A 27,103-nucleotide genomic window follows, 5' to 3' on the forward strand; every position below is an offset into this window, starting at 1 on the left:
CAGATATGCTATATGCAGGTCAGATCGTTTACGCAGATCAACATATCAGGTGCACGCGCACCACTTGCTAGTATAAAAGTTTACCTTTAATACAAGGGCCTTTTCAAAAATTACGGTGACAGGAGGAAACGTTGACAGTAAATTTGCTCACCGGGCCACTTCTCAAGATGTCAAATGCCAGTCACTCTTACCTTGCTATAGTAATGGGTCTTATCCCTCAGTCATATGCTGGATTTTCCACTCAGTTTCTATGTTTCCAATTACTTTGTAAGAAACTATTATTAGAATGTCAGAGGGCAGTAAATGACGTAAGAACAATACCGCTGTAGGGGGCAGGATTCCTCTCGCGAGGGGGCGGAACGAGAGGCGCAGGCATGAGTAAACATAAGAAGATTTATTCAGCAGAAATTAAAGGAAAGTCATCATCACAATCAGAGCTCAAACATTCTGCCTATATCATCAATGCTGTACTTTATTTCTTCTCCTTCGTGTATTAAAAAAGCACATTCGGTTCAATTCAAAAGAAGTGTCTGAATGGAATGGATTTACAGAAATCTTTTACAGAATTCTGTACCAAATCTTCCGAATGGAATGTGCTTAGTGACAGTTATTGTTACTCATTCACGACTAATTACGCTATTACAATCTTCTTCTTATACACATTCTCGCACTACGCGGATAGGTGTGTGTCCAACTGCAATGGCTCCATCGGGAGCTGTTCAGGCGGCCAGGCGTTTCTTCTGGATGGCGTAGAGCGCACCCATCATGACGACCGCCAGGGCGCCGACCCCGGCCACGGTCAGGGCTGCGGCCAGGTTGTTGCTTCCCTCCCGAGGAACTGTGGAGAGATAGATCAAACCGTAAGGGACAAAAAGTACCCTGCGCCATTAGGTACCTTGCAATTCGATGTGGCCACATTTCGCTACATTTTGGTTCGCTATAGTGACGTTTCACTACATGACAGAAGTCGCTTCGCTACATGATACGATTTGTTTCGCTACATTAAACTTCTCTCTAGATAGACTATCGCCTTTGTACAATCACTTGCACTACGCTCGGATTGTTATTTTACTTTTCACGAGTACATTGCCTGGGAAGACTGCTTGATTCTTATATGGCAAAACATATAATTGCTCTGTAATTCTAACATATATTATTCTGTAATGCTAAAAAGCCTGACGTTTTGGTAATAATGACAGGATTCAGAAATCAAGAGAACACAAGGACAATCTTTCTACTCTACAAGCAGAGTTTAAGCTCCGGTTTGTTTTGGGCGCCTTTTTAGGCGTTTTATTGGCCTTATTGTCATTTTATCTTGGTATGTGCTATTAGTTTATTGGTTTATTGGTAAAACGACTCCATTAGTAAGTACACAAGTGTACTTCACTACTCTTCCTGGAGTCACATAACATATACATTACATTGGAACACATACACATAACATTACATAATATATACATATTTACATCAATTTCAATTTGCTACCAGTTCATAATGTTGTGTCCGTTTTCAGTCTGTCTTTGATGAGTAGTTTGAAGGAGGATGGAACGGATGATCTGATGTGATGTGGAAGAGTACTGTATGATTTTGTGCACCGGTACAGGAAAGACTTTGTTGCAGATGTTGTTTTTGGTTTGGGTAATTTGAAATCATTCCGTTTTGCAGATATATTGTGCTGTAAGTGCGTTGGTGAGATCCGAGATGTAGTTTACTCTAGAGAGTGGATGGTTGTTTGAAAAATAGTATTTTGTGGAAAGTAACGTTACAAATGTTGTTAATGTAGAATCTCTCTATTGTTAGGGCAATATACACCAAGAAAAACTGACAAAATAGAAAGGCCGACAAAACTACTCAAAAGACTCCCAAAGCCGTAGCCTAACCTCTGCTTTGGGAGAGCAATCTATCTTGGTATATGTAATGACATTATACAATGTCCTTGTCACATTTGTTGAATTAAAACCACTCGGAGTTCTTACGGTATTCCTCCAGGGCCCTCCTGACCCTGTTGTCATGACGACTGGATAACCCGGCCTGCGCCGCGCATGTCATGATGGCGGCCTCCACGCAGGTCTTATAGTCGTCCTTGTCGCCCACACAGTCGTCAATCACAGCTGGAACAAACAACTAGAGTTCCACGACCTCATACCTTCGCCAAATGATTTTAACCTTAGTTTATGACTGACGTATTAAGAGTGTTTCTCATCAATTAAAAATCATATCAGTTGATTATGTTCTCCACCCAAATGACAGACGTTGTCTAAAGTATGACGTTAACAAAGAAGATTATGCTATCATTTATCATCAGTTATGCAAATTAGGTCTTCATTTGCATATTTTCTATCAATCAACATTCCTCTCGTCATCAGCTACAAATGTCAAATATTTGAATAGTCATATCATGGAACGCAGCGGGTTTTTGAAATTGCCTCATTAATTATGCATTTTAGAATCTGATTTGCATAGTTATTGCTAAATCATACAAAGCATCACTTAAGCTATCTACATGCCAAACATCATGATGATTCGTCAACCCCATCTTGAGTTATAATATTTTCTCATTAATTATGCAAGTGAGATCTTCATTTACATAGTTGATATCAATTAATATTTCTCCTCAGTTACGTATGTCACATGTTTGAGAGTCCTATCATGAAATGCATATAAACCTTTCTCATTAATTATTCAAATTAGATACAGATTTGAATGATAAGTATCTAATTATGTAAATCATCACTCAAGCTATCATGACCTTTCAAATCCTTTCAAAGTCTGAAGCAAAACCTGCTCCTGTGGTTCAAAAAAAGCCACTAGCGGGCCCAAACCTATACCACGTACTCTCTGTCCAAAGAGCTATTTACCACTCAAACATCAGGACCATACCATGTCCAGAACACGAGATATCAAAATAGAAAGTTCCGCTGCAGTACCGTAACAAGCTGTTAAGGGGTCCAAAATCTAATCATTTTCAAATCTCATCAAGACCTACCCACCTACTAAATTCAAGACAATCCATCAGAGCCTTCTTGAGTTATGCTGGTCATTTACATACACACAAATGCTACCCAAAACATATAATCTTCTTGGCGAAGATATCGACCCGGGATCCGGTGGCATAATTTCACAAAGGCCAAAGGAGATGTACGTCCAAGGTGCAATACCACTATAATCCGTTTGGAGGCGTAGTAGGTCATAACAGACCAAATGCTAACATAAAATGCGCCCTTATTGGATGAGTGTATATATGAACCAAATACCAACACACCTTTCTCACAGACGTAGTGCTTGAGCTCGCCGCAGTCGTGGTTGTTCCAGTTGTAGCCGTACTCAGGGCGAATCTCCACACACTGTTCCGTGTCGGGGTTGTCCGGCTGGACACCGTCCCAGCTGCTGTAGTCGGCGGAGGTCAGAATGCTGCCGTCGCTCCAAACAAACTGGTGCTAAAAATACAAATTAGTATAGAAGGACACTTTAGAGAGAACCTACCAATGCCACATTAATGACATGATCATCATGGTATTGATAGAGCACAAAATTCGCCAAAAACAGTCACTCAAGCAACTGGGTATGATTTTGGAAACGGTCAGTTGTTTCAAGTAGCTAGCATCCACCATTGCTCGTTAGGAACACTCCGATCAAAAAATTGCTTTTTGATTCTGCAAGACTTGAACATTGACAGTATAGACCGCAGGGGATCCTATTATATGTGTTCTTGCATCTTTTACATAAATTATTCAAGTTATATTTGCTTACCGTTGGACTGTTTAAATCGTCCAGGCCGATCCAGGTGTTGTCATTGTGGCTGTTTTTGATGGTGTCCCCGAGGAAAGCGTCCATTTCGGCTGTCTTCACCACGACGAGACGTGCCCCTTCCGCTTGACATGTTGCCCTGGCGTCCGCGTACGGTTTGCTGTCGGTAGAGAACTTCAGGCACGTGCCCTGTGCCTCTACGTAACCAGCCGGACAAGCAGCTTAGAAAATACAGATGTGTTTTAGATGGTGAATAATATTTGGACTTCGAAGTACCAATATGATCTGTGATTCAGACTCATCATTCAGTCAAGAATCAAGTTGATTAAACTTCTGAACAATGATATCGAGTCTCGATATATGACTTCATCAGAGTATGGCGACCAGGCAACGTTGTCATGCGTGTTATTGTTGTCAAGGTTCGCTTACAACATTCATCTGAACTTTGATACTTCCTCATGGAGGCACCTACGCCATCGTTGGTGTCACAAACATCGTAACTTAGTAGTGCAAGAGATATCAGAATTTGCATTAAGCTACGTTCAGCCTTGCGAACGCAGCGAGAGTTCTGAATAGACATGCAAACGAACTACTCTGACTCTCTTAATTATGGGTGAAGGGGGTTGCATGAGCGAAAAGAGGACATGATTATGACCTGTGCGTATCGGTCTTTGTGATGGTGTCTAGATCAATCTTTGAAGACGACATCACGTCACTAACAAAAGCTTAAAAGGGGAACAAAACTATTTATACAAATCTATACTGTTGGTAGCAGCCTCTACTCACCAAGACTTTGCCCTACCAGTCCCAGTATAACGCTCAGCATACACAGGCGCGACATCTTGCTTACGTGCGACGGTATCTGATGGAATCAAAGTGCACAGGCCAAGCTAATGTTTATCTTTAGGCTCCGCCCCTTTGTTTGCATGTGGTGATTGACCCTGGTATGGCGGCCACTCGCGGAGAAAACATCGAAATTTTGGCCGGGTAACACTTCCAACTGAAGGCAACATATTTCTCCTTCTTCTTTACGATATTACCCTCGAACGGGCCCTAGTGGGGGGTATTACTGAGGGCGGAAATAAAACAACGTCAGCCTTATTTCACTCACTCACTCATCTCCGCCGCTTTTAGGACGCTCACTCCTCCAACCTTATTTAGGAAGCAGAAACCCACTTGGTCCAAATCATGTACAATGATATGTATTCAGCAACTTGCTATTAAACTATAAAATATGATCGCTAGGAAAGATTGAAAAATAAAACGACAACAAAATACAGCAGTTTATTATGTTTATTGTTCCACTGGACAATATCTAAAACTACTAAATCTCATTTACTGTTGCCATACATAAAAAAAATCTCTTGTGGGCCAATCAGGCCGACAGGGGGCGCTTCTTCTGGAGGTGATACGTCATCACCATAACGGCGACCATGACCACACCCACGGCGACGACAGCAATGGCGGCCACGACGAACTCCTCTGCCTCTGGAGCTGCACAGATAAAGAAACAACAGTACGGGCTTGACAAACTCACTAACTTGAAAGGCAGCGTCTAGCTTGTAAAGCAAAAACCAAGACAAAAACCTCAATACTATCAAACAAAAAGGTATGTTGCGAAGTCTTTAGACAGAAGCAAAGGGTTGGCAAACAACAAGTGAAAATTGAAGGCTGTACAAACTAAATTCCTCGTGTGATTGTATATTTCGATCTTTCTATCTAGATTTTTTTTCTAATTTGGAGTTAGAACCAACCCGGGACCCGGTAACAAATAAAGCCGTAAGCTAATCGTGAGAACATCGAGAGGTAACCCCCGGTACCCGGCAGTCCATCAGTACAAATTTGTCGCTTCAGAGCCAGGCCGGGGCTCCAGCCCCTACGGGTACCGGTGTAATTGTGACCATAGCATTACCGAAGTCCTCAGTGTCTTCCGCAGCCCTCCTGGCACGGTTGTTCCGAGCGGTGCGCCTGCTCTGTAGAGTCTCCAGGGCATTGTTGACGCAACCGGTGATCTGCTCCTCGACACAGTTCTTATACAGCCGCTTGTCGTCCTCGCACGGAACTGGTTGCTCTGAAAAGAATGGATAAGTTTAAATCCTACTGAAGGTCACGTTGAAGGGGTGATTGTTTGTAGTTACTGCTTACCGACTGTGCTGTAGTCGGTCGGATCAGCTGCCGATTGAATACCATGAGCTTCAACATGAAAAAAACAAACTTGATACCAATAATCTGTGTAACGGATTTGCTTCTAATAGCTCGTGGATTTATCATTCTTGACATTTTGAAGGAAACGTTTCAGAAAACATGTTCCAGTAGATGACAAATGGATTAATGTCATAAACAGGCCGCAAAAACGTTCGATACTTTGGCCGTCGGGCGATCCGACCCGCGGTTTGACCGGTACCTCTGCCGTTACGGAATACCCCTTATTGTATTCTATATGTACACAAAAGTGCTCGATCTCACCTGCAGCCAGATCCTCATCGATTGCTCCGTCACCATCATCGTCCAGTCCGTTCGCCAGCTCCTCGTCAATCCGCCCGTCACAGTCGTTGTCGACGCCGTCGCCGGGAACGGTAGCGGTGGCCGCGCAGGGCGCAGCGATCTGGGCCAGCCTGAGGCCTCCCGGGTAGCCGTACGACTCGGGGGAGGTGAAGCCGTACACGGAGATCCCGAAAGTGACGATGGGGGAGGTGTGGACCAGGGTGTGGGTGCCGTCGGGGATGTCCAGGCGAGCCCCAGACAAGGCGGTCCCGGGGATGGGCGTCCAGGTGACGCTGGGGTCGAGAGGATTGCCGTTCAGACGCAGCCCGCCCTTCTCAGAGTCCTGGAGCAGTTTGAAGAATCAATCAATCAATCAATCAATCAATCAATCTACTGATATAAATCCATACATAAATGTATATATATGAGAAAGTCCACAGCATGGTCATATAGGCAAAGACACGATGTTATTTCATGATAACTGGAGATAAAATTATGTAGACACATTTAAATGTCTTCTTCTTCTTCCAGTAATGTCCAGCGGCCGAGGAATCGGCCATCACTGCGCATTGACATCATGCACGCAGTTCAGCATTCAGCATGCTATCATCATACGCAGTTGTCATCATGCTAAGACTACCACTATGTACCTGTATCGCAATGTTCAAATGGTGAGTCAGTGAGGAGGGGTCAGATATCAGCTGAGTGGTGGCGAAGGTGTAGTCAGCCGCGAACTGCTGCAGGGGCGGGATCATCAGCATGAAGGGGTCGGTGGCTGTGTTGTCGGCGTCACCGGTCTTACTGAAGGGTAAAAAAATAGGGGCAACTGAGCAGTCATAGGAACTAACTTTACATGTGGTAAATTTATAGTAAGGAGCACTTTCGATCGTTCTCTAACATTAAATGTCAAATGCATAAAACACAAGGTAGTGCACCCAAAAAAGACTGATAACCATCTATGCTATGTCTTATGAATACCTACCTGTATTGCATCAACATCACAGGCTCAGTTGCAAGGATATGAAGGTACTCGTCCGACCCTGCATCAAACTTCCAGACCTCACCGGCGTTCAGAGTCTGTGTGTTAAAGCCTGTGGCGTCGACCTGGAAGTAATGATATCTCAATATTAGAATTTTATGATTTGATAATTTGTTACAATTATTTATCACAGTTTCTGGAAAGAACACACGTGCAACAGCTAGAATAGTCGTTGCTGATAGTGTTTTAAGGCTCTAGGGTTATGTATTCCTTACGTTGCAATGAAGCCTGGAGCAAAACATCCATGCATGTTCTTTGTCACATTTTAGTGATTAGAAATTAACCTGTGTGTTGTCCCTAGCGGCGATGACCCTAAACTTGTCCCCCGACGACCTCTTTGCCAGCGGCACGGTGACGAACTCCTTCCCCCAGGTGTCCACGGGTGGGATCATCTCCACTATGTGGTCTCCTGTTCCAGACTGCCCGTTACCAACGACGACGAAGAGATTGCCACTCAGGACCGCAACGTTCTTGTCGGAGGTGATCTTGGACCCTACAAAAATGTCACAAAATGGTGCGTGTTATTGCATGACTCACAGTTGCGTGCCATTCATTAAATATCACCATTGCAAAGTTGTGCATTTTCTTTGTGTAGTGTAGTTATCTCTTGATTGTTTTCCACATTGTTCTTGCTTTGTGAACATCTCTGTCCCACTGACCTGTCAGATCAGCATCACTCTGCACCTGTAAAGTCCGCAGACGATCCAGAGTGACGGTGATGGTCTGTCCGGCCGTGTACGCTGTCCCGTCAAACGTCACGTCCTGTGTCGGAACGATGTTGACGGTCGTTCCGTCGTTGACGCCGACGACACCGAACTGTGATGGCTGGTTGGAACTTGGATTGTAGCAGGACACGAAATACTCGGTCCCCAACACGTCGGTGGGGAGGGCCAGGAAGGCATCAGAAGACGCCTGCTCAGCAAATACGCCGTAAACCACGATCTCCTCAGTAGCAGTGACGAGGATGCCGGTGCTCTGTGATGCACCACCGCGGAGCTCTACAGCTGCACGCGGTAGATTCACGGTGTTGACCTAAACACAAGTGAAAACAAGTCAGAGTAGCGTGGATCCCGGGGTCTCACAAGCTGACCAGATTATCCTCTCCATACGACGTCTTTTGTGCTAGAGTCACATTTCCAAACTGGGGCCAGGTTGGGCTATTTCCGGGAAAGAACGAACGTATGTTTGTTACGAAATATACGCGCGTAATTTTGAAAAAAAAAGAAGTTTCGTGCGTTTTGTTATCTTTTATATCATCCTTTTTGTTCCTGCCCGGGCCCCGGTTTTGAAATGTGATCATAGCATTAGTTTGACAAATAGATAGATAAAGAGCAAACGTTATGCAGGCTTCATTCAGCATTCCGTCGGCTAACCAAGACAGTCAACCACACAGCTCGTACCCTAACAAGCCAAGAGCCACTGACCCACCTCTCCGAACCTGATGCTGAATGTGGTGGTGAAACCGACGCCTAGAACATCCACATAGACCGTGGCGGGAGTCTGAGTAGTTCCCGCCACCAGCAGCCTGGGCTCGTTCAGGTCACGCTGCATGTTCTCCGTGAACGTCAGGATGAACTCTGTGCCCTTGTTGTCGCGGACTCCTGTTGAGAATAATTCCGTCTGATTATTCTAACCACATTTGTCAAGAAGGGTATGTTTTTCGCCGCTGTGTGTCTGTGTGTCTTTCTGTTAGTGTATTGTGAAAAGTATAATTCGAAAACTCGCGGATGGATCTTAATGATAAATGGTATGTTGGTAGGGGTTGGCAACATGAAGAAACGATTAGATTTTGAGCCCCCTGTCGGCTTTCTACGGTACTGCGTTGGAACTTCTGGTTTTGATATCTCGTGTTCTCGACATGCTGCGGTCGTGATCTTTTAGTGGTAGATAGCTCTTGGGTCAGAGAAATGCTTAGGTCTCAATTGCGCCGGTGCCCTAAGGGGAAATAGTCCAGGCCGGGTCCCGAAGCCACCGGCACCGGGGGGTACCCCCCGATTTTTGTACGATTAGCTCACGGCATATTTTGTAATTGGGTCCCGCGTTGATTTTAATTGCGAGGTAAAGTAATTCAGGGTACCGGCCTGGCAAACAAAAGCCCAGCAGCCGCAGACTGTCCCACGCGGCCATGTAACTTTAAAAGAGAATTGATGGAATTTCATTGCCTTTTGCGTGTAGTTACCTTAGATAATGATAAGCAGAATGTACGCGTATTGTGCAAATAAGGACCTAATTTACATAACTAATAAAACGTTTAATTCGGCTACATTCTAGTACCATGCTAGGACTTTGAAACATGTGACGTACTTCACGTGAAAGAGAGACAGATGTTCGACAGCAGGGGCTGGAATCTGGGTCAGCAGTGAGCCATAACAGTTCCCTGGTATCACTACAGTATCTGTCTGTTGCATTGTAATGGGACAATATAGTACAATGCTAAACTTTCTTCCACCGCTAAGGTATTCACGTATCAAATTGTCATAAAAGTAGTAATCACAGGACAATGTTAAACTTTCTTCTAACACTAAGGTATTCACCGATCAAAATTTCAACGACCACTGCTGCCTTCTTCAGGATCAGTAATGACCAATCAATTGAGGTCATACATCAGGGAACTCCAGCCATCACTTAACAGAGACGGTGGGCGTTATAAACTTCCTGGCACGTTTGACCAATTGCTGACGTCACGTGTCCGGAAAGGCACGTGTCAATTGAGGCACGTGTCTGTTACTTTGGCGAGTTTTACGTTCGGAAGGGATTGGTCATTACTGATCCTCAAGAAGGCAGCAGTGGTCGTTGAAAATTTGATCGGTGAATACCTTAGTGTTAGAAGAAAGTTTAGCATTGTCCTATGATTACTACTTTTATGTTATTATACATACAAATGTCATAATCATTTGACGGAGGTATGAGACCTCCGAACTCTAGTTTTCTGTATATAGTTTTCTGGCCGCAACGCTCTGTTGTACATAAAGTGTTTCTGCCAAACACATGACTGCATTTTAACATAATGATTCAGTCAATTCAAGATCAATGTATCATAGACGTGAGAATGACCTATCTACATCTTACCTTGGCTCGCTGCAACCAGCACCAGCGTCAGAAGCGTAAACGCCGATATGGTCCTCATTTTGTGCAACTGAAAATTCAGACCAACACATTAGTCTGCAAGCTGTTATGTCTAAAATATGGAGTACATTTATCACGGCTATTCAATGCAGTCAGTGCAAATTACTATCAATAGTTAAACACAAGGAAATTTACGGTTTAGATTGAAAAAGATATTTGAAAACACGTTGGACTTTTCACTTCACTGTGATATGGTTACCATGGGGTTGTTGGCATGCCCAAATCGATCTGTCACATGTCCTTTACATACGTAGTTTTCATGACAGTAACTCATCAATAATTATAGTCGTCAGGTTTCAACGTGCTTATGACAATTCTTTCAGCAAACAAGGAATTTCGCAACCTGGCAGGTGCAAAATTTCATCACGATACAAGAGATTAAACGCTTACATACCGATTAAATGTGTTTGATTCCGCCTTTCTACCAAACCTCATCCCAACATTCTGACGCAAAAGCTGACACAAAACCTTAAACACACCGTCACAAACGTTAAATCTAATTGAAGTACATTCAGACAGTATATTCGGTAAACCGTATTTTATCAAGTATACTCACCTAGGCCTTGTTATATATATTGTATACTCACCTTCCTCCGCCCGAGTAAAACCATGCACCGTCACACCACCGTGATGCGCGTGTGATCTCCGGTTCTGCCAATCTAAACGATAACCGCGTAGACCCTGCCCTTTGTGTTTATGATACAAACATACTTATTTGTCTAGACGTCTTCCCTTGATGACTTCTTGAATTCCGTTCTTCTGTTGTTAAGGTTTTTAGACTTCACTTCACATGAAAAATATTTTCTTATTCTCGGGATTCGAAAACGCCAAGTTGGTTAACATCATAAGCCAATAAAATTGCAACTAAGATGCAGATAAAGCTATCATAGCAGTCAATTACAAGTAAGCAAATCTTCCATTATGTAGCAGGTCCATTAAGTGGTCACGCGAGGAACATAAACAAGGAAACTCAGCCAGGGGCAATCCATAAACAATGGAAGTTTTCACAGTCGTGTACCGTGAATATGCTAGTATTACGCACGCCAACCTGTAAATTAGCACCCGTCTATTCAACAGGACACATGCAACTTCAACGACTAGCTGATTTAATCATTACGTAATAATTACGTAATAATTTCGACAGCACATACACAGCACCTATAGAAGAGCATCATGCTTCGGTATCAGTATGTGATAGGCCGCTTGCCATACACATACCTTTGAGTGCATATTTTCAGATGGTTGGGCAACTTTCAGTATCCTTTATACATTTATCATAAGGTGGCCCAGTCCGGATGCCGGTACTCATTGAAATGTATAAAAAGCAGGTATGACAAAATTTAAGATTAAGTGTGTTTATTTCTGTAAGTATTATTTATCTATGTCGCAACTATTGATAAGGCATCACGGAAATATTAGTAACGGGTACATGAGGTTCAAAGATGGAGCGTCTCGCATGCCTAGTAGATCATTCAGGCCGCCAGGAGGCGCTTCTTCTGGACGTGATACGTCGTTGCCATGACGGCGACCATGACCACACCCACGGCGACGACAGCAATGGCGGCCACAACGAACTCCTCTGCCTCTGGAGCTGCACAGATAAAGAAACAAAAATGCAGGCTGTAAGTTCATCAATTCAGATCGCATGAAGAACCATCAAAAACCGAGCCAAAGGCACTATCTTTACCTGTATGTGTACATACATTAGTTTTACCGCAACATACATTTTCAGACGGAATCGAATGGTTGGAAGGGGTACAAAATGGTCCTTCTATTGTATCAATTACAAAAACATTAAAAGAATCATGTTCATCTTCTCTACATAAAGAAATAAGGGCTTAATTTGCATATGTATAATTGCTATTTTTCGATATACCGCTCAGTTACATGTCACGTGTTTGAGAGTCCTATCATGGAATGCGGATTCCTAGACCATCCTTATCAATTATACAAATTAGTCGTTAGGGGGCCCAAAATCTAAACATTTTAGGTCTGTCAGGACCTACCCACATACTAATATAAATACCAAGACAATCCACCCAGGCGTTCTAGAGTTATCGTGTTCACACACAGAAACACAGACACACGGATGCTGCCGAAAACATAACATTATTGGCGAAGGTAAAGATAATTAACAATTCGTAAAAACACAAATGAACTTTGATGCTATGAAATTATCTTTCAGTAACACTATTCGCTATTGGCCCAGCAGACAATTGCTTCCCGTCTTACCGAAGTCCTCTGTCTCCTCTGCAGCCCTCCTGACGCGGTTGTTCCGAGCGGTGCCGCTGCTCAGGAGCGCCGTGACGACACAGTTGCCCAGCTCCTGCTCCACACAGCTCTTATAGTCGTCCTTGTCACTCTCACATGGAACTGGGGCTTCTAAATGAACGTCTAACATGACAAAACGTTTCGAGTTAGAATTTCAGAAATGGCTCAAGTTCATTCCACATTTTCACATGCTAGCCTGCAGCATAAAAAAAGCTGCTAGTTCAGTTTGACAGGTACCATTCTTACAATGAAAGTATTTTAATGCGGAGATAAGTAAATTAACATAAGTAAAACAAGAGTCCGGATTCAGGGTAGGTAATTGGCCCCAGCCCAATCTCTACCACACCTTCAAGATGGGGGTGTCATTCTGTAACATTACACTACCTAGAAATACTGCTACGGTGCCCAAAATCAATGTGCATCATCTCGCCCATACTAGAAGACAACATGCATTTAGAAGTACATACAGATGCTTCAAGGGGATCTTGACTTATACAAGCTGCAACCACACAGACACTACAAACCGCAATACCCCTGTAAAGGGTAAACCTTCTTCACGTAGGTAATTAATTAGATCCTCTGCTTGTACCAGCTATGCAGCCATAATGTAGGTATAATACATGTACCTACATTGGCAAGGAAATATTTTTGGAAAATACGTTTTAGTAGATGATAAATGTATGGAGACAGAAGCACTTCTACCTGCTGCCAGATCCTCATCGATCGCTCCGTCGCCATCATCGTCCAGCCCGTTCGCCAGCTCCTCGTCAATCCGCCCGTCACAGTCGTTGTCGACGCCGTCGCCGGGAACGGTAGCGGTGGCCGCGCAGGGCGCAGCGATCTGGGCCAGCCTGAGGCCTCCCGGGTAGCCGTACGACTCGGGGGAGGTGAAGCCGTACACGGAGATCCCGAAGGTGACGATGGGGGAGGTGTGGACCAAGGTGAATGTACCGTTGCCGATGTCAATGGTGGCGCCTGATAGGATGGTGCCGGGGATGGGCGTCCAAGTCAGGCCTGGGTCGAGAGGGTTGCCGTTCAAAAGCAACCCACCCTTCTCAGAATCCTAGAAATATCATTTTTATTAATCAATCAATCACCCAAACAATTAATCAATCAATCAATCAATCAATCAATCAATCAATTGAATATAACGTTATATCCACTCTTTTTCTTTAACACATTTTAGCGAGATAGCCCATAGCACTCAAGACCACGAGTTATTAAGGTTATGACTGTCTGGGAAATGTTGCAGGCCTTAAGATGGCTCATTCATGTAAGCATATATTCACACAACGAAGAGGTATCAGTATCACAACGCCCATGGCCATCTGTAAGATGCTAACATTCCCTCTGATGAGAGTTATGTGGTACAAGACCATTTGTGGCTTAAGGTTTTGTTAAAAAAGACATATGCGTTATTACGCATGTACAATGTCGTTTTAAGTTTTCTTTTCTACACAATGTGTGATTCAAATGCTGGGGTGATCACCTCAATCGCTATGTTGACATGATGCGTCAGTTTGTCGGGGCTGCTGACTAGCTGAGTGGTGGCGAAGGTGTAGTCAGCCGCGAACTGCTGCAGGGGCGGGATCATCAGCATGAAGGGGTCGGTGTCCGTGTTGTCGGCGTCACCGGTCTTACTGTGGATAGGTAAGGGAAGGACTTTTTTTTCAATTCTTATATCAAGGATAGATGTGCCAAAATTGTTATTGGGATAGAAAAGACCAGAGGAGATTGTTATTAAAACAGACCACGTCTTTATGAATACAAAATCAACAAAATTGTTGTGATGCCCCTTCATGAAGACCCATGGAGTGTGATGCATGATGGGAATCATCCCTTAAGTGTTAGTTCCTATGGGGTAATTGTTGAAGTTCCAGATCAATTTTGCGGTCAACTCAAACGAAGAATTAAGTTGCTAAGTTTGAGAAAAACTATTCAAACAAAGGCTACAAACATTATTTCATTGGACCTAGCTTTCCTAAGAGCCGCCAATATTTTGTGAGGGCCTTTTTTTCAAGTCGTATGGGTTTCAATGGGATGATTGACAAAGATCGAAGTCCATTTTCGACCCAAAGTAAGTGGAAAATATAGTTATCAAGGATGCAAGTTGACAAACAAGTATCCAGAAACAAATTGCAAAGGCAAATTTTAAGCTCAACGAAAGGTTTCTTAAGAGCTGCAGAGTTGAAGTTTGTCCAATGGTTATTCGTGATATAATATGTTACACCTGGCTTATTTCAATATTGATGCTGTATAATGTAACTGCTGCCTAATCCAGGTTCAAGGTCAAGTTGCCAATGCAATTACGTTCTTGGATTCAGAAAAATATTTTCAGCCGAACTAGAATACTCTCCTCTGGTCTTGTATATGGCTTTAAGGCAGCGTGATAGTGCTCAATGAAAAACTCATTAGTGATACCAAAAGACACCTACATGTATCTGTACGTAACAGCGCACAGTAAGCGTGTGTCGTACAAAATCGGCTTCTGGCAGTATGTTTTCTTTTGCAAGTTTGAAGATGCATATATTATACGAAAGCAGAAAGAGTATCAATGACTCGAATAATTAGCTGTGAAATACACGTGTCTAATGCTCACAACAAACTACCGTACCTGTACTGCATCAACAGCACCGGTTTAGTTGTGACGACATGAAGGTACTTCTTAGTCCCGCCGTGAAACTCCCAGAACTCACCGGTGTCGATAGTATGGGTGTTCATGTCTGTGACGTCAACCTGAAAGATAACGAAAAAAACATTTACGATTAAAGATTTGAAAGGAAGACTTTCCAAAGTATTTTAGCACAACCACGTGAAAAGGACAGATACGAATGTGATACCTTATTCTAATCACATGTATAGCATTTTTAGATCCACGTTAGATTCCAAAGGTGCTATCTATTTCTGAAAAAAACCCCACATGCATCTGATTGTGTTAATGATCTGTGGCAGTGAAATATCACTAACATATCAATTTCATCTACAATTATCATGTTTATCTAACGGTCTACCATTATCTTAGGTTCATGTACTAATGCTCAGATAAGCAATCAAGTGCATTCTAAGTTTCTTACCAATTCTAGTTGGTAACGTATTGTTTTATTTTTGTATACCGAAGTTCTCTTCTGTTGGATTCCCTATGAGAGAGCCTAACCTGTGTGTTGTCCCTAGCAGCGATGACCCTAAACTTGTCCCCCGACGACCTCTTTGTCAGCGGCACGGTGACGAACTCCTTCCCCCAGGTGTCCACGGGTGGGATCATCTCCACTATGTGGTCTCCTGTTCCAGACTGCCCGTTACCAATGACGACGAAGAGATTGCCACTCAGGACAGCAACGTTCTTGTCGGAGGTGATCTTGGACCCTGTACAAAAATACCCAAAACAGTGCGTGTTGTTACATGATACAGATCAGAGAGGATAACAATGTTATTTTATTACTTTCAATTAGCCTACGGGCAGGAATTTAAAATAAACTTTCATCATTTATTCACAACCAAGACATACAATCACAGCCGACGTTTCGGTGACCGTCTATCACCTTCGTCAGGGCAATTCTGACTGCTATTACTGCACACAGCAGGCTAGGTGTCGCTGCTTACAATGCATTCCCAAACATATATGCGGCCCAAACGTAAAAATTGTCATATACATGTATACAATAATGATAACTACCGTTTTACGTTTTGGAATTTACTGTAAGCACCGACACCATGCCTGCAGTGTGCAAGTCAAGAACTACACTGAGGCAGGTGAAAGACGGTCACCGAAACGCCGGCTGTGATTGTATTTTTGGTTGTGAATAATAACCTTGTTATCCAGTGGTTCCTCGACCTGATTGAATAATTCACGGATACAGAGTAGACAGTCTTCAAGCTATCATCATTACAAGGATGTGCATTTTCGTACACACTAGATTTCATAGCTTGGTTCCTCACACATTGCATTTCTTTTATATGAATATCCTGCTCCACTAACCTGTCAAGTCGTCATCACTCTGCACCTGTAGAGTCTCCAACCGATCTAGAGTGACATGGATGTGCTGTCCGGCCGTGTACGCGGTTCCGTTAAACGTCACGTCCTGCGTCGGCACGATGTTGACGGTCGTTCCGTCGCTGACGCCGACGACACCGAACTGTGATGGGTCGTTGGAGCTCGGACTGTAGCAGGACACGTAGTACTTCGTCCCCAACACGTCGGTAGGAAGGGCCAGGTAGGCGTCAGACGAGGCGCTTTCGGCAAACACTCCGTACACCACGATCTCAGCGGTGGCGGTGATGATGATGCCGGTGCTCTGCTTTGCGCTCCCGCGCAGCTCCGCGGCAGTACGCGGCACGTGAACGGTGTTCACCTAGAGAGACACACGTGAGAGTGAGTGAATCACTCTATCAAAACAAGAACGGCTGATTGTTTGGATAGATATTGAGACACCGGTTGCAGGCAGGCCTAGTCTTGCCAAACATGTCAGCCAGTCTAACAAAACATTTCTAGCCAGCGGGCCAATCTACCAGCCGACAGCACAGAAAGGTACAAATTAAGGACCTACCTCTCCGAACTTGATGTCAAACGTTTGTTGAAACCCTGCAGCAGGTATTTCCACATTGACAGTGGCGGGAGTCTGAGTAGTTCCCGCCACCAGAAGCCTGGGGTCGACCAAGTCACGCTGCTTGTTCTCCGTGAACGTCAGAATGAACTCTGTGCCCTTGTTGTCGCGGGCACCTGACAGTGTATACAAAGGATCAAAGGTGTTCCGCGGTAACAGAGGACATTTTCTTGTAGCCGCGTTGCTGTTGATCTGATGCCAATGATTGCTTGGTTCAATGCATCTTCAGAAGAACAAATAAGACGAAAGAGAAAATAACATTTTTCTCATTCTTCTAGGCCCTGTCGGAATTTGTACATTTTGCGTCGTGGTACGTCCAACACACAAGCACAAATGATAACTCACCTTGGCCTGCTACAACCAGGATCAGAACAGCAAACGCAGAAATAGCCTTCATCTTGCGTCTCTAGAATTCAAAAGATCTGACGTTGGAATTTTCAGTCGAAATGAAATGCACGTTTTCAAAAATCAAAGTATAATCGCACCCAAAGTACTGTATACGGTATAATCGCACCCAAAGTACGGTCCATTCACCGTGCATCATTTTGCACCTCATGGACCTGAGGCACCATGGGAATCAGAACTATTTGAATATAAGTGCAACTGTTGCGATGTGTTTGATCTCGTCATTTAACCGGCCTTTACGACACCCTGCCCCACAAACTCAAACATCAACTATCAATAATCAGAAGAGCAGGTTTGGCTAACTACTTGTTAGTGCATTTGATCAAGTGTACTCACATAGGAATTGGTCTACCGGCGCCCAAGACAAACTGTGTAGCACCCCCAAGGCACGTGTAAACACAGTCAGTACCGAGGTAACGTCTCAACGTTAAGAAAATAGCCCCTCCCCTTTGTTTGCATTTGTGATAGACATTGCCCTGTGTGCCCATGGCTCTTGGTGCATCTAGATCTTAAATTCCGTTGTTCCGTTGTGAAGGATTTGGAAACAGCTTGTATGATTTACCGTAACATGGACTGCAAAACGTCATAGTATATAAGTCGTTGTGTTATTGTATTCTCACGTTGCTCTTCTTTATCAAGTAGAAAGAGACTAAAGCGGCTATTACCACGTCGTGACGTACGTCTGGGGATCTAAACCCTTTGGACACTCCGATTAGTAAAAATGAAATCAAACAAGCAATCTCTAAACTTAAGAACGGCAAAGCCTCGGGTAGTGATCTCATTCGCAATGAGATGCTCAAATGCTCAGTGCACATCATTTTAGTACCGTTAGTCAAACTTTTTAATCTATTCCTGTCTGCAGGATACTTTCCCCAGGAATGGTGCAAGAGCCACATTGTTGCACTACACAAAGGTGGTGCAAAAGATGACGCAAATAACTACAGGGGAATTTCGGTGACAAGCTGCTTAGCCAAGCTATTCACCTCTGTTATAAATACAAGACTTACAACATATTTAGATGAATACAAACTAATCTCTCCTAACCAGGCAGGTTTTCGGAAAAACTTTGGTACAAACGACAACCCATTTGTTATGGACTCCTTGATTGGTAAATATATATCCGGTAATAAACGGCTCTACGCCTGTTTCATAGATTTTAGAAAAGCGTTTGACTCCGTTTGGCGCGAGGGGCTCAGATTCAAACTACTTAACTCGGGAATAGGGGGGAACTTTTACAACGTAATCAAATGTATGTACGAAAAACCCAACACTTGCGTCAAAACGCCTTCCGGCCTAACACCACCTTTCGTCACTAATGAGGGTGTTAGGCAGGGCTGTAATTTAAGCCTTACACTTTTTAACTTATTCATCAACGATTTAGTGCAGGAGTTAGACCATATAGAATGTTCACCACCCACTCTACATAACCTATTGGTATCTTGTTTGCTATATGCTGACGATGTCGTTTTATTTTCTGAATCCGATAAGGGATTACAGTGTACCATAGACAGACTAAATACGTTTTGTTCTAAATGGAAGCTGCAAGTTAACCTAAAGAAAACTAAAGTTATCATCTTCAACAAATCCGGACGATCCTTCCCAAAACTAACTTTCTTGTTCGGACAGGACAAAATAGACATTGTTTCCTCATACTGCTACTTAGGCATAACAGTAACATCTTCAGGCAGCTTCTCTTTAGCCAAAAAAACAACTGTCAAACAAAGCCCGTAAAGCCATATACAGCTTCAAATGTCTAACTCGCTCATCAGTTTCGCCCGATAGTTTACTGAGGATATTTGACTCATATTTCAAACCCATCCTATTATATGGATGTGAAATTTGGGGTACCGAGAGACTGAACGACACGTCACCGATTGAAATTACACATAACCGTTTTTGCACAAACATTCTTGGTGTTTCCAGGAACAGTAGTAATATAGCAAGTAGATCCGAATTAGGTAGACTCCCTCTGGACATTGAAATTTCTGTCCGTCTCATTAAGTACTGGTTACGCTTGATACAATTGGACATCGCCACGCACCCATTGCAGAGAGACGCACTCCTATTTCAGCATAGCTCTGTTACACATACTAATAGCCGTAGAAAAACATTGTTACAGCGAGTTAAAGAAATCCTTGATTGTAGCGGTTACTCATATCTGTTATACTCTGATAGCTCACTCTGTGACCCCAAATATGTATGTACTCTGATAAGGAACAGAATTTCTGATATGTATATCCAGACATTCCTTCATAATCTAAGTGCCGATACAGGTAAACTGAGATTTTATAAAACTTGTAAATCTGTATACACTAGAGAGAGGTACCTAGAACTTGCTGATTTTGAGTCGCGCTCGGCCATCAGCAAATTAAGAATCAGTGCTCACTCCCTAGAAGTAGAGAGAGGACGATATAAGAGTTTACCAGTGTGCCAAAGAATGTGTAAATACTGTACGTCCAAGGCGGTGGAAGACGAAACACAATTTATTTCCAAGCGTATATTTAACAGTGACGAAAGAACCGAATTATTTAAACAAGTTATCACGAAATATCCCTACTTTTGCACATTCACGGATGAACAAAAAGCTACCTTTCTCTTGAAATCACAGAACCCACAAATACTAGAAAAAGTGGGACTTTTCGTCTTCCACTGCTTCCAAAAAAGAAGTCAAACCCAGCTAATTTAGATATAGCCAACAATTGTATATAGTACCAGTAACCTATTGTTACAGCAAAGTCAGACACAGTTTACTGACGCATGTATGTTTTTCCTATGTTTTTATCATGTATTTGCAATTAGCCCACGGGCATGAACTTGCAATAAACTTCACTCTAAAAAGGAGCGTTTTTTGAATTTTCACATTGGAAATGGGAACGTGACCATGCTTGAGATCATCCTTCAAGAAAAAAAATGATATACATTTCTCATGACATGTTCAGGTGACGTTTCAAAGATGCATGGCACTTTTGAAATATCAACATTCCCTCAATGCTGTGCTGATTTTACATACCTACAAAATTGGCATTCTTAATTTCGTGTCAAAAAACCTACTAATTGTCGGTTTTTGGGGTCATTATTTGTTGAACACAAGGTACAAAATGTACCTCTATGTTGATGAACAAGGAAGTGATCAATATCTTCTAAAACCGTGACCGCAAATGATACCATCTATTAGCCACGATATTATCTATTAGTGAAATGTGCAAAAGAAAGTAACAACAAAGTTTGTGATTCAGTATGTTTATTTATGTAATATGTTTTAGGCATTAATATAGGCAACTACGTATTAGTTCGTTCACCAGGTATTATACCGAGATCAGTTTAGAATGTATATTGTTGAGTATTTTGCATGGAGGCCAATCAGGCCGCCAGGAGGCGCTTCTTCTGGAGGTGATACGTCATCGCCATGACGGCGACCATGACCACACCCACGGCGACGACAGCAATGGCGGCCACGACGAACTCCTCTGCCTCTGGAGCTGCACAGATAAAGAAACAACAGCACAGACTTTAGAATCCCATTAAGTCAACGCGCATGAAGGACAAAAACACTAGCCAATGATACTGTTACCTTATGACATACTGGTTCAGTTCACTTCAGTTCATCCTCAATGAAGTGATACGAGACCTACTGGTATTACACTGATAGATGATGTAGTTTTTTTGTAGTTTCGCCACAACAGACATTTCCAGCCAGAGTCGAATTATTGAAAGACATTCCGAGCAAAACAGTCTTTCTCTGGTATCCGTTACGAAATCCGCGTCAGGTAAATTTGGTACCAATCAGTAATGCAACAATTACTACCAATACAGATGAACGTTCATGCTTGCAAGAAACACTAATTGCCATTGGCCCAGCAGACAGTGTCACCCAAGGTTCCCGCCTTACCGAAGTCCTCTGTCTCCTCTGCGGCCCTCCTGACGCGGTTGTTCCGAGCGGTGCCGCTGCTCAGGAGCGCCGTGACGACACAGTTGCCCAGCTCCTGCTCCACACAGTTCTTGTAGTCGTCCTTGTCATCTTCGCAGGGAACTGGGGCTTCTACATTAATTGGGAACATTACAACAAATTCTAGTCAGAGTCTTTTAACAGGAACAAGTTCATTAAACGTTTTCAAGCACATGACAAGCATCAGCTACCTTCATCAGATAGTAATGAACCTTTTCTATGTACCTCTGTGGCAATAAGGCGATCCCAAACTAACTTTACTTCAGTTTAGTTGGCCATTACCATTCTCACTGTTAAGGTTTTTTTGATATCAGGGATGAGAAGATGAATTTTTGTATGAGTGATGTAAGGGAAATTGATTCTTACGTGCAGCCAGATCCTCATCGATCGCTCCGTCGCCATCATCGTCCAGCCCGTTCGCCAGCTCCTCATCAATCCGCCCGTCACAGTCATTGTCGACGCCGTCGCCGGGAACGGTAGCGGTGGCCGCGCAGGGCGCAGCGATCTGGGCCAGCCTGAGGCCTCCCGGGTAGCCGTACGACTCGGGGGAGGTGAAGCCGTACACGGAGATCCCGAAGGTGACGATGGGGGAGGTGTGGACCAGGGTGTGGGTGCCGTCGGGGATGTCCAGGCGGGCGCCAGACCAGGTAGTGCCGGGGATGGGCGTCCAAGTCAGGCTGGGGTCAAGGGGATTGCCGTCCAAACGCAGCCCGCCCTTCTCAGAGTCCTAGAACCATCGGATCAATCAATCAATCAATGAAGCACATGTCTTTATAAACATTTGTGTGGAAATCAACACCATTGTCATCACCTAATCCACTAAACTAATTCCAAAGTGACGTTGCTCGTCTTCCCGCAAAAGAGTCGATGATTTATTACCTGCCAACCATCTTAAGTGTAGTAGTAAAGAAATGTGTCTATAGACAACTCGAATATGCAGCGCATTTAAGATTACGCACACATATATATAGGGTCTTCAGCATCATATGCTGATTATATCGTACTGACTGTCGTTATAGTTCCTTACTTGTATGGCAATATTGACGTGGTGAGTCAGTGAGGAGGGGTCAGATATCAGCTGAGTGGTGGCGAAGGTGTAGTCAGCCGCGAACTGCTGCAGGGGCGGGATCATCAGCATGAAGGGGTCGGTGGCTGTGTTGTCGGCGTCACCGGTCTTACTGAATGAGTGAAGGAGGCAAATAGAGTGGTGACTAACAAACTCTAAAAACTATCAAAATTACTTCAAGGGTTGCTTTAGTTAGAGGATATATTAACTGAGATCGTTTTCTAGACTTCGAACGCACAAAATTCATAACGTTGACATTGTACAAAATGACACGATGCATCGTATGTACATTATCATACGAGCAAATACGAGTAAAAAGACTAACCTACCTATATTGCATCAACATCACCGGCTCATTTGCAACCACATGAAGGTACTTGCCAGATCCCGCATCAAACTCCCAGAACTCACCGGCGTTCAGAGAGTGGGTGTTCTTGTCTGTGGCGTCGACCTGAAATACGGTTAATATTTGCAATCTAGACTTTCAATCACCATTTTTGACAATCTATTTCAGCATAAACACATGGAAAGATGCCACTTATTCCAATAATATCATTGCTGAGATCTACGTTACATTTTTGTGGCTTGAGGAAGAAACTTGCAAACATGTAATTTTGTATACCAAAGTGCCCCATTACTTCTGTTGGATTCCCTGTAGGAAAGCCTAACCTGTGTGTTGTCCCTAGCGGCGACGACACGGAACGTGTCCCCCGACGACCTCTTTGTCAGCGGCACGGTGACGAACTCCTTCCCCCAGGTGTCCACGGGTGGGATCATCTCCACTATGTGGTCTCCTGTTCCAGACTGCCCGTTACCAACGACGACGAAGAGATTGCCACTCAGGACCGCAACGTTCTTGTCGGAGGTGATCTTGGAACCTGCAGGATGCGGCAAAATCAAGCGTGTTGTTACATAATACATAGTAGATAGTCTTGTAGCTATTGCAATTACGTTGAAGTTATCTCTTGATGTCTCATACATTGCTCTTTCTTTTATAATCCCCCCCTCCGTACACAAACCTGTCAAGTCTGCATCACTCTGCACCTGTAGAGTCTCCAGCCGATCCAGAGTGACGGTGATGGTCTGTCCGGCCGTGTACGCTGTCCCGTCAAACGTCACGTCCTGCGCCGGAACGATGTTGACGGTCGTTCCGTCGTTGACGCCGACGACACCGAACTGTGATGGTTGGCCGGAGCTGGGATTGAAGCAGGCCACGTAATACTCGGTCCCCAACACGTCGGTAGGGAGGGCCAGGAAGGCGTCAGAAGACGCCGATTCCGCGAAGACGCCGTACACCACGATCTCAGCGGTGGCGGTGATGATGATACCGGTGCTCTGCTTTGCGCTCCCGCGGAGCTCTACCTCAACACGCGGCACGTTAACGGTATTGACCTAAAGGGACACAATGAGAACGAATCAGGATGGAACGCCGGCAAAATCGCCCTCTGCTTTAAACTCTAAACGGCTGAATGGATGAAAGATGAGACACTGGTCAACAGGCAAGCCTAGTCTGGCCACCAATGTCAGTCAGTATAACGGACTACCTCAACGGACTAACTAGAGAGCTTTTTGTGTAGCACTTCTAGCTCTGCGAGACTAATTAGTGTAATTAGCCTTTTTATTAGATGTACATACTTGATTGTCATTAACATTTGCTTTTGTTTTTGCTTTGTTTTTGCTTTATGACTTTTTGTTAAATGTTAAGTGGTACTGTTGATATAAGTTGTTCAGCACCATTTTACCCATGTCATTGTATTGTATTATTTACTCAATAAAAAAATACAGTCCAGCAAATCAAGCCAGTAACAATTCAAACCAGTAAGCCAAGTAGCCAGTCCTACAGAAAAGCAGGCCAATCATAGACCAACAACCCACCTCTCCGAATTTGATGTCAAACGTTTGTTTGAACCCTGCAGCAGGGACTTCCACATCGACAGTAGTGGCGGTCTGAGTAGTTCCCGCCACCAGAAGCCTGGGGTCGACCAGGTCACGCTGCATGTTCTCCGTGAACGTCAGGATGAACTCTGTGCCCTTGTTGTCGCGGGCACCTGACAGTGTATACAAATTACAAAGAGCAAAAGTGTTTCGTGATGACAAATGAATTTTTCCATGTGACTAGCTTGTTGCTGACCTGATGCAATATAATAACAAACAAACGATAACCCTGTCGAAGCATAACATTCTATACTATATATATACCCTATAGTGTGTACAAACTAGAGCCCTTTCTATGCCCCAAACAACGGAAAACAACCAACCCACCCCAACAATGTGAATAGACCGATTACGAAAGGTGTAGCCAAAAACAGGTCCCTAAGGATTGCGTTCACGGAATGTTTAGAACTCTTTTCGACTCGATCGCAGTACTATACTGACGATTCTGCACGTTAAGTGTTGCAAAGCATTTAATATCCCGTAACCCAATCGGAAGCAATATCAATATGCGTTGACCAACACACGAGCACAGATATCATAACAGCTCACCTTGGCCTGCTACAACCAGCATCAGAACAGCAAACGCAGAAATAGCCTTCATCTTGCGCCTCTGGAATTCAAGAGATCTGACGTTGGAATTATCAGTCGTAATTGAATTTCTAACTGTCAAAGTATTCAAAGCGTCTAATGGTCCAAATCATATCGAGGTAAATATAGTTTAATCCGCCACGATAGAAACATTAATCGTGATATGTAAATCAATATTAGTGTTGTCTTGTAAACAATTCTGTTCAATTCTGTTCGTATGTTGACTAGGTCTGTATGATATGGTTGTCTGGGGTCCTATGGCATGCCTAGACCGGACTGCTACATGTCTTAGTTGTTGGGACATGAGCTCCGTCAGCGTCCACATACACATACAATAGGGTTTACAGGATTCACAGCATATAACTGTTTAAAACCACAAGATAAAAATGCGGTACAGATACGCCCAATGCATTTGCTACTCTGGGACTGTAGGTACTAAGAACAAGTGAACCAAAGTTACCCCAACAAAAGCTTGTGTTAATGTGTTTGATCTGACCGGCTGCTACACCTCGCAAGTTTGTCACAGAAATCTAACTAAAATGCTTTCAATAATGTGAAGAGGAAGTGTGGGTAACGTTTCACACTGTATAGTTGATCAAGTGTACTCACCTAGGATTTGGCCTACCGGCGCCCAATGAAAAATCACAAACTGCGTTGCACCCCGATGTACGTGTGAGCAAAGTTGGTAGTCAACGTTAAATGATTAGCCCCTCCCCTTTGTTTGCATTTGTGATAGACATTGACCTGTGTGCCGATGGCACCTTAAAATTCCGGTGTTCCTTTAATTTGTTGAAGGTTTTTGCAACATTTCTTGGGCCAAGGTGCTTTACATCATACAATTACATTTTTCTTTATCATTGCATTCACCGGATACTCTTGTACATATGTATGCCATGTAAAAAGTGTCCAAAAGCGGCTATTACGACGTATACGCATGGGGAACAGAAAAAAAACCTGTTTGTCAATATTTCACAATTAGAAAGGAAACATGACGAGCGAGTCGCGTTATTGAAAGTCCGTCATATCATACATTATGTGGTAATTTACATGCAGTAACGATGACCTTTTTTTACGTAATTGCGTTTATGTTTGGTACATGTTACAACACTGATTAACACAGCTTTGTCGTTTTTGTCATTTTCTCCTGGAGGCGTTGTAATAGAGGAATCGCCAATGTAACGCCGTATCTAGCTTGGTGGTATTGAGATACCATGTATTAGGTATTCTTTGGTTATTGGATAAGGTATTCTTTGGTCATTGGACACTCGCTCTAAGCATCATGCCTGGTATGGCAAATTATCAGATTTCATTTGGAGTACAATGGTGATGATTGAGACGATCCCTTAGAACAATATTGATATACATTTCTGATGTTGAAATGTTAGGGTGATGTTTCAAAGTTGAACAACCCTTGGTAAACATCAACATTCCTTCAAAGATGTGGGCAATTTTCATAGTTGCAAGACCGACCCGTTCCCAAGTCTTTGTCTAACGCCCACTTTTGTTGGGTTTACGGTAATTCGTTGCTGTATACAAGATATAAAATATATTTCTATGGCGATGAAAAGGCAAATTTTGGACGGTCTCTCCCTCTCGCTGCCTATGTGCACGTGATTGGAACCCAAAGATCGTCCACATACTCTCCTCACCGAGCGCTGTGCAAAGAACGTCCAGCTCGATCGATCAGAGGTCAAGCAAAGATGACAAACTTTCCTGACCCCCAGAGCGACACTCCCGCGCAGAAAAAGATAAGGCACACATTACCTGACAATGTAGGAATCACAAGCCGCCCATATCAGGCTGTACCTTACACCCACACATTTACACTGCGGTCTAAAGTCAGTCTGATGTAATAAGCACCGAGTTTGTCACATTATCATAGTGGCTTGAAAAAG

General features: G+C 43.5%; 3 protein-coding genes across 5 annotated transcripts; all 3 read right to left on the minus strand.

Annotated features, from left to right (window-relative positions):
• Positions 1-379: 379 nt before the first annotated feature.
• Positions 380-4,665, minus strand: LOC136449091 (perlucin-like). The gene is made up of 5 exons (XM_066448903.1): positions 4,534-4,665; positions 3,751-3,968; positions 3,263-3,437; positions 1,977-2,111; positions 380-838 (listed from the first exon to the last, which is right to left on the minus strand). The coding sequence occupies exons 1-5, from the start codon at positions 4,586-4,588 to the stop codon at positions 720-722; spliced, it is 702 nt and encodes a 233-aa protein (XP_066305000.1). The 5' UTR covers positions 4,589-4,665; the 3' UTR covers positions 380-719.
• Positions 4,666-5,022: 357 nt separating this feature from the next.
• Positions 5,023-18,439, minus strand: LOC136449089 (IgGFc-binding protein-like). 3 transcript variants are annotated; one of them, XM_066448901.1, is made up of 10 exons: positions 18,010-18,439; positions 17,614-17,674; positions 17,212-17,384; positions 16,644-17,016; positions 7,555-7,763; positions 7,214-7,335; positions 6,882-7,032; positions 6,214-6,574; positions 5,660-5,818; positions 5,023-5,241 (listed from the first exon to the last, which is right to left on the minus strand). In XM_066448901.1, the coding sequence occupies exons 2-10, from the start codon at positions 17,663-17,665 to the stop codon at positions 5,123-5,125; spliced, it is 1,719 nt and encodes a 572-aa protein (XP_066304998.1). In that variant the 5' UTR covers positions 17,666-17,674; positions 18,010-18,439; the 3' UTR covers positions 5,023-5,122. The 3 variants fall into 3 exon arrangements, with proteins under 3 accessions (XP_066304998.1, XP_066304996.1, XP_066304997.1); XM_066448900.1 differs by lacking the exons at positions 5,023-5,241; positions 5,660-5,818; positions 6,214-6,574; ... (1 more) ...; positions 7,214-7,335; positions 7,555-7,763 and adding exons at positions 11,736-11,987; positions 12,629-12,790; positions 13,370-13,730; ... (1 more) ...; positions 15,282-15,403; positions 15,822-16,030 and having other exon boundaries at positions 18,010-18,316; XM_066448899.1 differs by lacking the exons at positions 16,644-17,016; positions 17,212-17,384; positions 17,614-17,674; positions 18,010-18,439 and adding exons at positions 7,930-8,302; positions 8,699-8,871; positions 10,340-11,873.
• Positions 18,440-20,897: 2,458 nt separating this feature from the next.
• Positions 20,898-25,961, minus strand: LOC136449090 (IgGFc-binding protein-like). Its single transcript, XM_066448902.1, has 10 exons — positions 25,818-25,961; positions 25,170-25,230; positions 24,561-24,733; positions 23,705-24,077; positions 23,355-23,563; positions 23,015-23,136; positions 22,647-22,797; positions 21,986-22,346; positions 21,563-21,712; positions 20,898-21,152 (listed from the first exon to the last, which is right to left on the minus strand). Exons 2-10 carry the CDS (start codon positions 25,219-25,221, stop codon positions 21,034-21,036), a joined length of 1,710 nt encoding a protein of 569 aa, XP_066304999.1. The 5' UTR covers positions 25,222-25,230; positions 25,818-25,961; the 3' UTR covers positions 20,898-21,033.
• Positions 25,962-27,103: the final 1,142 nt, after the last annotated feature.

This window comes from Branchiostoma lanceolatum, chromosome 14 (assembly GCF_035083965.1).
Source record: "Branchiostoma lanceolatum isolate klBraLanc5 chromosome 14, klBraLanc5.hap2, whole genome shotgun sequence".
Lineage (NCBI taxonomy): Eukaryota > Metazoa > Chordata > Leptocardii > Amphioxiformes > Branchiostomatidae > Branchiostoma > Branchiostoma lanceolatum.